General features: G+C 35.9%; 1 protein-coding gene across 1 annotated transcript in view; it reads right to left on the bottom strand.

The window, feature by feature from the left end:
• Positions 1-479: 479 nt before the first annotated feature.
• Positions 480-11,176, bottom strand: part of ASCC3 (activating signal cointegrator 1 complex subunit 3) — a 258,777-nt gene continuing 248,080 nt past the window's right edge. The window contains exons 38-41 of the mRNA XM_085306936.1: positions 10,517-10,667; positions 5,002-5,208; positions 2,864-3,039; positions 480-2,765 (exon numbers count right to left, since the gene is read on the bottom strand). Of these exons, the coding sequence (XP_085163062.1) occupies positions 2,618-2,765; positions 2,864-3,039; positions 5,002-5,208; positions 10,517-10,667 (682 nt within the window). The 3' untranslated portion in view covers positions 480-2,617. The remainder of the gene's footprint in view (positions 2,766-2,863; positions 3,040-5,001; positions 5,209-10,516; positions 10,668-11,176) is intronic.

Below are 11,176 nucleotides of genomic sequence, written 5' to 3'. Positions count from 1 at the left end.
CTGCAGCTGCTTCCAGAAGGAAAACAAAATAAAACCAAACAAAACAGAACAACCCTCCAAAACCCGCCTGCAAACTGSAATGAGAAACTTAACCTTAAAACTTTCTGAATAGGCTGACAACTTGCTCGTCTATCCATAGTGGTGATAATTCACAGAAGTATTGCTAATTTCTATTTTTATTGTTCTGCATTTGATTTTCATACTTCGGTAAGAGGCAGCTACTTTCACTTTCCACCATTAGCTATCATAGGACTGAACTTATTGATTGTTCCTTCGAAGCAGCTGTTTTAAATGCATCAGAATTTCTCCTCTCAGATTTTTCAGGTAAATAAATGCTTATTCTAAACAATTTGCTTGAATTCATTCTACATTGCTTCAGACTTTGTCTTCACAAACCCAATACTTCTGCAATAATGAGCAAGTGTTTCAAATGTATTATTTAACAATACTAAATATGTCTAAAAACAATTAACGTAATAGGAAATTAAATATTRTATTTGAAAAACAAAGTACAAATGGCACAAGCGGCATATTACAGAAACTCTTTAACTGATTAATACAGAATGCTTAAGTTATTGTCTACTATTCTGCAGTTAGACAATCTTGTGACATGCATTTACAAAGCAGCAAGAGCCAAGATCATCATGTTGGCATGTTGTGTGACCATGGCATAGCTTGATTTTCTAMTTATTTAGAATTGTTGAGGGACAATACAGTACTTCAATCCAAGATTTTTCCTAAAGAAAGGACTTAATTTATTGAAAATTTACTTACAGATTAGAAAAGCATTCCTCTTAAAAAATGGGTGTAGGATGAAAGGAAATGTGTGTACAACCAAACTTTGGAGTAATTTTTTTTTTCTTCACAAAACTCAGTTGCTGGTGACACATCACCATAGTATATTGTATATAATCTAACTAAACAGCAAAGAGGGCAGGAGTATCAGCTAGCAGGCTGATAATATAGTGACAACTTTTTCTATTAATATTATTGTCTCATTTTCTCATGCAATAAAGTCAACCTATAATAATGAAGCACAATTTATTTAATATTATCAGGTGAGATGAAGTTCTGGGAAGACATCCAATTACTGAATGGGTTATTTTTTATTTTTTTTTTCTCACAATTTAGAGTATGCCAGGTGGGTTTGCAATTTATTATTTTTTAACAGTTGTCCCTGTGAAAACTTTTGTATCTGTGAAGTCAGCTAGYCTTCTCTTTGCTGCAGTGCAGGTGACACCAACAGTGTCATTTTTTTTGAAACTTCCCAGCAACAGCTCTCTGCTAAATTGTTTGATGTTGTGAAATACAGTGGAGAATATAGCAAAATGATACCTCAGTGAGGTAATGCTTGTTATTTAAATGCAAAGCTAAACAAGTTCAAATATTAATATTCAGTTTAAGATCTACTCTGTGTGAATGAAGTTGCATGATGATATTTCATAGCACTTGTCTCCAAGTGCTACCTCAGCATCTTGAATCCCCTTAAGGCTGAGAAGAGGAGAGCCACCAGGATGTGTAGATCTAGGTAAGCAGTGTAATCATGAATTATGTAAAAGATAGACGCTGCTTCCTTCTCCCTTCAGATTCATGTCTTGCAGGTGGGAGTTTCTCTATGGTACTAACTTCATCACTATGCAAGTTGGGCATCTCTTAGACACTGCATATCAGCAGGCAGAACTGCTCCCTGCTCATCTTGTGGCTGTTGTAAACCCCATTATTTGGAGCCTAAATCTCTCTTATTATCAGAATTTAGAATTTAGTTCAGCAGTGAACCCTAGAACAGKCCATACAATTTGATGTGCTTCAGTAGCTGAGTAATCTTTCAAAATTCAGGAAAACAACACTGAAGGAATTTTATACTAATATATAAAGAGTAAGYTTTAATTATGATTTATATACATTGCATGGTTTCTTATACTGGAAATATTTTGGGCTATTTTGCATATTTTTATAAYCATATATACTGCATATATAATTAATATAAATTTTCAAAGGAATTTTTTCAGATTATCACTTTCAAAACGTAGTATGCTTAAGAGGAGAATTTTATTACTATGCGTTTCATATTTTACACTGAAAAATCTAATGCAAACATTTGAATGGACACATTTTTATTAAACAGGAAAAAAAACATATCCATCAATATTTTATTCAGTTCTTAGATCAAACTTTCCATTTTCCCTATAAATTAAAAAAGTCAACCATTTAAACTACATTGATACATAGGCTACAGAACAATTTTCAGAATGAAGACTATATAGTCCTAAGTTTGCACAAGATAAAGTATCCTTTAGTTTCTTATTTTGATTTGTCAAACTGCAATTATGGCAACTATATTTGAGTAAAACAGGTCAGTATGAATTCTGGAGATTTTACAAAGATGAGACAATAAAAGACAAAACTTTATAAAGGAATAAGGCCACTGTGGCTAACTCTGTGTTACCAGAGTCAATACAGTAGTCACTTTCAATTTGTTTCAATTTCCTACGTGTCTTGAGGTTAGAAGTTGGTTCCACTAAGGCAAACACTTTTTTTTTTTCCTTTTTAGATGTCCAGAATGATCGACTATCCCAGCTGCAAGACCAGTTATTTCAAATGGACTGTTCAGATCACCTTACTTCAGAGCCAGGTGACTCACTGCATCTGATACCTCTGTTGTGACTTGTGCTGAAGTACTAGCTGGTATAATATTCAAGTAAATGTCATATTGTTGGTCCATGCCAAGGTAACTGTCACTCATGAGATACAATGTRTAGATATACCTGAAACAGAAAAAGCAGAATCATTAGACTGGAAATTAAATCTTGGCTACTTGGAAAGGATAATCATTAAGATAATTTAATTTCTTCATTTGTCTTACTTTCCAGAAGTTTCTGGAGTATAAAAAGCAACAGAGACTGTATTTCGATTTCTGACATATCCAATTCTTTTCAGGGCAATGAGTTCTTTTTTGTCAATTTCTCCCAATATCAGAAACCATCCTTCATCTTTGACTTTGGGGAATCGAGGAGCTGCTGCTTTACTGTCTTGCTTTCCCTGTCAGGGAAAAAAAATAAAAATCAGTACAACTGGAAATCRCCTTTCCACAATATCATTCTGCCTTGAATGAAGAAAGCCACAAAAAAGACACTGTCATAAATTTTTGAAYAACTAGAATTTAACCAAATACAACCTAAAATATTTTTTATTTCTTTCCAGATAAAGACTAAAAAAAAGAAAAAATCAAGAGTCCACAGAAAAAAACAGAATGCAAGATTCTGCTTATTTTCTAAGGTAATGTAACTTGAATGGAAACACTGTTCCCTTTTTGTAATTTCATCTACTATATTTCAAATGCTATTTTCTGCAGAAGGATTAATTGTAAACCTTGTATCTTTAAATGATACTAAAACAACATTGTCCAAGATTAACATTAAGACAAAAACTTGAAGTCTTTATTGGAGGTTGATCAGCAAAATGGAAGACTATTTCAATGATTCTTTAAGACAATGACTTTACTGCTGAAAGCTGAAGATGTACTAATAATGATGCACACTCAATCAGTATCATTCTGTGGACTGTAGATGGAGGGGTTTTACTGAAGGTTTATACAGAAGAAAAAGCACCTATGTAGCAATGAAGCTTCAGAAAGAGTTTGATTCAGCCTTTCTTTAGAGACGAGGGATCAAATTCTAGGAGAGGTTTATAAAACAGTGATCACCGCATAAAATGCTCCTGCTCCCTTCCTCTTTTTTCAGTGTCTTCTGGCTAGGAAAACTCTCAGTAACTGGCATAGCAAATATAATGGCTTGTGGAAGAGCACTTTTCTTCACAGAAACAAGAGTCTCCCCTCGAGGCTATGATAGGCATGCTGTAATCAGGAATAGGATAGGATAGGAAACCTTTTGCAAAGGAAYACTTTTCAGGTATAATTATTTAAGTAATGTAAATTAACTCCAAATTTCAGGATACACAACAATATATGTGTCTCCATTATTCTTCTTATCAGAATGAAAAGTCATTGAGTCTCAAAAGTAACACCTCAAAACAGTTCTCTACCTACATCTTGAGGTCTTCCTTATCTTACAAAAATGCTGATAATTATAATTCTCAATTGCATGATGTGTTAGAAAACACAGTTAGCAAAATTGTAATCTGAGATTCCCCTACGGTGGTCCATAATGTCACTCATACTATGCGAACGATGGAAAATAATGCATCTATAAATAATTAAGTGGTGGCTACACTGTTAGCAATCTCTGATTTGAATGYAGGAGGCACAGTCTTAACTCTTTTTAAGAGCTGACAAACAGGTACAAGTAGTTACTGCTGCTACAAGCAGAGCACTTTGAAACCTGCGCAGGTAGTGGCATTTCTGGCTTGGAACATAAAGAATGGCTGAGGGCATGGTAACCAGCCCAAGGAGAAACAGGATATGCTTGAACTGGACAAAGGTATGGGATTGAAGTTCCAGGGTGTTAAAGTTGTTTGGAGAGCTATTTGGACAAGTTTGATATGTAAAATATGAGGAGCATATGCTCAGTGAAGGCCTGAGGATGTGTTATGAGWAGAAACATGCTTATAGGACTGGTATGTAGTTTGGAGGTACATGGTAATATAACAGTGAAACCTATAAGCTTGTCTGAGAAGCRGGATATGCAAGAGTGTGTATGGTCAGAGTCTGAGGGTGGGAAGTGCTTAAATACTGGCTATGAAGTTATCATCTCTACTGTTACTGGTTATAGTGCCCCAGCAAAAGAGTCTCTGCTTCATAAAAACGGCAAGAGATTTTTCATTGACTTGAATTGGCCTAGGATTTTACCTTCAGAATCTCTTTGCTTTATTGCTGTAACYTAGAAAAACATCTGCTCATTACTGACATAGAAAAGACTTTGAAAGTGTTTGTAATAATTCTTAACAGGCCCATAAAATGTGTTATGCTRTGTAAAGCTTTATTGATAATGTAAATGGATTATTGGAATCCTGTGTACTTGGGAAGGAAATGATAAGTATATCTACCTGATACCCCATCTGGGTTCTCTGTAGATTTATCTGCAGCACATACTCTTGATCAGCATGTAATTTGATCCATTTTTTGTCATCTCGCATGTCTGTTGTCAAAGAAGGAACAGGCACTTCATTCTGTGGCTGAGCTGGGTCATCCCAACAGCCTTTGATGCTCAAGCTAATGTTTAGAATTGGCAAACGGGACAAAAAATTCCAAGCCTGTAGAAAAAACAGACCAGAGTGAATTACAAGACAGTCTGCACAACTCAGACTRTTGTCATTATAATAAAAGCAACTCAGTGTGCAGTCTACATATTTATTATATACTAAGAATATTTTATTATGTATTAAAATGTAATATTTCATAGTTCAATGCTCAGAATCATAAGCATAAAATGCTTCTCATTAACCTCTCACACTACTTTTTTCTAAGCAAGAAAACAAGGATGAAACTCCTAAAGCACATTATAGGTGCCCCACTAAGATTACAGATGTCTGAACACAGGAAAAATTTCTTACTGCTCCCGATTAAAGTATTTTTTTTTCCTATAAGCCACTTAAAAACTAGTATAATTAAGTTTTAAATTAAACTTCCTTAGCATAATCCATGAAGAAAAAATCACCGCAGTGCTAATTAGCAATGGGCAAACCTCAGAGAGTTCAGAGGATCAGTTTGGATAATTAACCAAAAGTTCAAACGCTTATCCAAAGTTATCCCTACTTTTTTAAGGTTTTCTTACATTGATCTTCACAAACCCTTCTCGTTGCAGTCCTTCTGAGGCTTCCTAAGTCTATGAGTTTTCTCATAGAGAAAACAGCAGCAGTCCCTCAACTTTACTTCTCATCTTTCTACAGGGAACAGTTGCTAGAAGCATACAATTTGTGTAGCTGATCATGACATTCTTCAATCTTACATGTAGCAATTATAAGACATCCTAAAAATGCAGCTCTGTCTGTCCTTCAGTTTAGTCTCCATCAGACAAGGACAAGCATTGCTGAGAAGCTGTGACAAAAGTGGGGAAAGTAACATAGTCTTTCATTTAGTAAAAGAAAATGGGCTTATACCCTCAGTGCAATTTGTTTGGAAGAAGAAAGAAACTTTCCTGTGTAATGGAGTGAGTGACTTGGGGCCTCATTATGTRTGAAAAACAAAGAAGGCAGCAGCACTAGGAGAAAAACAAATGAAAAAAAAACAACCCTCTGCCCTCCCCYCCCCTTCCCCAAAACAATCAACATGTCTCCCATATTTTCAAACAACACTTACAAAAAGCTAGAGGGCAGGAAGGAGACTGAGGAAAGAAGAATATTGATCTTGGTAAAAAGCCAACAGATGTCAAAATGAGCACTTGTGGGAATGGAGAAGGTATACCTAGGCACATGGGCAATACTGACATGGAATGGAAATGTTTTATCTGGAAAAGGGCTTATATCTACTCATTTTTCATGTATCAATTTGACCATCTTGTGTTTTTAAATAAATGCACCACACTGTGATGGCACAGCTAGATGGATCAGCTTGCTAGTCATTTTGGTGACAGCATGAACTCAGATCATTCAAAGCTGATTGTGAAAACATATTCGCTAATCTTGCAAGCCCTCTGAATAAGTATGAGCCTTCAGTACCACAGAAAGAAGTGGTCCTACCTCCTCCCTGCTGGCACAAGTATTCATGTTGCCACTTGGTTACCACCACTTTGTCTGAGAAGGGTGATGTGACCCCTCCTCCCCCGTTCCGTGCTTGTACYATCCGTAGCACTTGTGCAGCTGTGCGGTGAGCTAGGTCAGGAAAGGTGAAAATGGCATGGGCGGGGGGCAGAATTGCCCATTTTGGGTGCAGTGCCAGACTTATGGCTGTATTACTGTAGCCTAGCTGAACTAAATGAGAAAACTGATTTAGATTAAACTAATCTCTCTCTGTCTCTCTCCCCCCRCCCTTCGGCATGGTGCGCGAACAGCTGTGTCAGTTCAATGGCGAAGGTGGGCAGGGCGAGCTGCGAGCGCTCCCGCAGCTGGAGTGCAAAACGGCAGAAGCTGAAGAATTGCACTAATGTACTTAATCAGGCTTTAGCTCAGAAAGCATAGGAAAACTCTGAGGAGCAAATAAACAGCTAGAACATCATGGGAATAAATATTCCCCTCCCCTTTCTGTCCCAACTCTGAAGGGAAAAAGGGGGGGGGGAAGCAGCACCTTGAAGCAAGGAGAAAAAGTACCAGACTTCCTTAATTCACAGGTTGTTGTCAGGATTTCACTACATTTAACATAAAAGACAGTACTAAAATTACCTCCAGCAGATCACACGGGGTGAGACAACCTGCATATATACACCTTAACTGGCAAATGACTTTCTGCTTAATGGTAAGATTTCTTAGATAAAGCCTGTTGTAGGAACTTTACAGACTCACAGTGAGATTCTCATTGCACTAATGCCACTGTCCTCAGTATAACATCCTGACACACACACACCTGGTGATCACCCCCCTGTTTGATCCTGTTTATACCATACAACCCGAAAATATTTGATCTGTCAGAAGCTCTCAGGTTCTCATGTAGCTTTTTACAGTGTTAACAAAACAAAGCAACTCCGGATAACTTTCTCATCAGATAAGAAGTTAGTTGGAATACTATCAATTCTCCAGGCCTTATGTTTTTGACAATTACAGATTAAGTTAATACTGCCTTATCACTGATAAAGCATTGACATTAGGCTGCCTTCTCATCATTCATGGAATATAGGGAAATCAAAGTCTTATTTTTCTGATTGAGGAAAAATGCCMAGTAGTAGTAGCTAAAATGAAAAAGAAGAATAAAGAGACATAGATRCTTCCAGAGTTAAAGCAGCTAATACCAGAGCAGAGATTATATTCTTTCAGTCTTGTGGGTTTTTTTCTCTCTCAATAGTATAAATATCAGCTTAGTACATTAAAAGGTACATAAGTAACCTAGACACTGAAAAAGATTTAAAAAGGAAAAAAGACTCAGAATTATTCACTGATATAAAATCAAAGCTAGAGCCAAAAACCTGAGATAGAATCTAAGTAATTTTTGAATTCATGCTGTCTGCATATAAAGCCCATTGATTTTCAATAAGGTTTAGGATTATAACTAACTTTTGGAAAATTAAAGCCAGGGTCCCAAGTCACTTGGGTATTTTTTGACAATTTTACTGTTTTTTGCTGTATAAGATTACATATGTACATATTCTCTCCTTATGAACACATAAACACACCCACATGTGCATGTACATATATACAATATAGATATTTACCCACAAAACCCAAAGATTCAAATCAATCACATGAGAAATTCTTCACCAACCTTTGAAAACATCATTAGCATTTTTGCCAATAATCTCTCTCCCCAGGACTTAGTCTAATATTCCAAATCCATGAGCAGCTTCAAGAGCTGCTGTTTAAAAATTAATTACCAATCTGCTTTAAAGATATTTTCTTCTTTCTAAATGTGATTTTTCTTTCCTTTTCCTGTTCTCTCCAAATTTATTTAAATCTCATGCTTTACCAGTTTCATGCTAGGAATAGGTTTAAGTTATAGGTAAAATATACTGCAAGTTAGAAGTAGAAGTTTTATACCATTAGGAAAAGAATCTTCTGGGCAATTTGTTGACATACTTATCGCTTTGTTTTGACTTGTCCTGGTCCGGTTCCAGGATACCAAGCTTAAAGRCTGTAATCTTAGTATAAGCTTAGTTATAGACAATATGTCATAAAGATATATTTTTACTGACATTTTCTTCTCCTGATTGCTGCCTCCTCCTCCCCCTCATCCAGTTTGTTGTACACTGAAAGCTTTGCACATGAAAACACTCAACAGGCAGTCTCAACATAATTTTTTAACTCTGCGCAAGGGGATATTACATTCTTTTTTTGCAAAAAAAGTGCTATGAAGAATTTAAAATATTGGTAATAGAGGTTTCATATTTGCAGTGATGTGCATAATACAGTCATAGCTTTGTTATACACAAGCAACAAGGCCATTCAGAACTCACRGAAATGAAACTTTCTCCTTATATGATGCTAAGGAATTACGTTTTYCCTTCCTATATGCATCTATATTTACAAACACAGATATATAGAGGCACACAGTCATTCACAGAGTGTACATACATACCACATACACACAAGTTATTTTTGAAGAAACTGCTAAGACATTTCAATACCAGCCAAACATATTTATCTGAGGATTAATCTTCATCTATTGAATCAGACGAGAACACTGCCATGCATACAATTATTTAATTAGCAGCCAAATCCTCTGCCAGTCAGCAGCCGTTCCAGGCATACTGATGGGGCAGTAGATGCAAATCGCACAGTAGTACTGCTTTTTCTCATTACTACTGCAATTAGCACTTAAATTGATGCTTTAAACATACTAATTTCTGGAATAATTCAGGATTTGTATGTTACCTGGGATCGCCTCACTGCAGAGACGACACCAGATTGCTACGCAAATTGAAGCACTTTTGAGCCAAATAACCATCATCATATCAGACAGAACCAATTTGCATTTGCTTTTAAAGATAACAGAATGGCAATTTATGCAAATAAATTAAGTAAGTTTACTTCTGAGTTTTCCCTGAACTAATTACAACAATGTTCTAATTTTTTATCACATCTATAAGTTGGACTGAAATCAATGTGTATTATGTTASAAATCTGTTCTTAAAGGAAGCCTTGTTTTGATGTCAATACATTTTCTTAATTCAAAATTTTGATGGTAATTTAGTTACAAATGCAGATGTCTGCCATAGACATTTAAATACCTTTCTTTTTGTTTGCATACCAGCAAAGGTTTAACTGAAGCTGAACAGTCAAATACAGGGTATATTGCTTTAAAATAGTCAAATAAAAATATCTTAAGCATACGCCATGAAGTTCGCTTCTTTCATACATTTATTTTAAATCAATAGTCTTATGGTGTAAGATATGTACTATGGGCTATAGCTATCCTTTGCTGGAAACTGCTGGAAGCTGAAAATAAGACTCCAGTGGCCTCAACGTGTTTTTTTTCCTCCATCCTAAGTGTGAAAATTTCTTTTCTTTCTCTTTTTTTTTCTGTTTCAAATGTACAAATGTAAAATGAGTGTTGGATCTCTTAGCAAGGGTATTCTCAGAAAGTACGGCGTCTGAAAGACCACTTCAGAAACAAGCTACAATGGCATTTGCAATGCATGTATTCCCAGTGCATAGCTGACTATGAAAAGGTGGATAACTCTTAGCAGATTGAATGACCTAGACAAGCATCTTAAAGCAGAGAGATGTGGTAATATCAGCTATGAACCAGACGCTGTTACTAGTTAACAGAAAACCAGAAAAAAATAATGTTTAGAAAATAGGCAGGGAAGAACCTCTGTAAAACTAGCCGTACCTTGAAATTAGTGCAATGAATGTATTGCATTTTATACAAAACATCACGTGATATTTGCTGAAGGGAAGTGAATAGAGTATTTCTTTTCCCAGCTACTTTTCCTTTCCAACCATACTCATAATGAACACTGATAGAAAGTATTACCTGTGAAATGTGTGCTGTTTGCAATTCACTGTCCACAATGGAAGCAAAAACATTTTCTTTTCCTTCACAGGCAGCCATTAGTTCAGGAAGACACTCAATAGGTCCCTGGTAACCTCCAGGCATGCTCTTCCTTCTGCCTTGGCTCCACTTCCTGATACAGACAGCAAGACATATGCCCAGTGAGAGAAAGCAAACATTTGTTTTAAGTTGTTTTGGTGGTAAAACTTGATACTGGCTTCTGTTATTAAATGCCTGTCATTTCTTTTTGGGTAGTGTTAATTAATGCATCATCTAGGCACTCACAGAGCCTAACATTATCTATGATATCAACACRGGTACCAGTGTATTTTTAGTGTGAATTAAAATAAAGATGTAATTAATATACAGAGTTACATTTGTTAGAATTTGGAACTCTTCCAGTTATCTCTTGTACAGTTGTCTGGAATCATGGTTCTCAAAATACTCTGTGGGGTTAAGTAATCAATGAAAATTGAAAACAGAATCAAGACCTCCATTTGGGAAAGAATCACTGTGAAAGAATGAGTTTTCCTTCTGTTACATTAACGAACATTCTTGGGCACAACAGTGACATTCAATCACTATCAGCAATCAGAGCTGTAATGAAATTGCAAACCTGTAAATGCTTAGAAGACTTACATA

Source organism: Rhea americana, unplaced genomic scaffold (genome assembly GCF_003343005.1).
Source record: "Rhea americana isolate MKP2758 unplaced genomic scaffold, rheAme1 scaffold_25, whole genome shotgun sequence".
Taxonomy (NCBI): domain Eukaryota; kingdom Metazoa; phylum Chordata; class Aves; order Rheiformes; family Rheidae; genus Rhea; species Rhea americana.
This window is presented reverse-complemented; position numbering and strand designations above follow the sequence as displayed.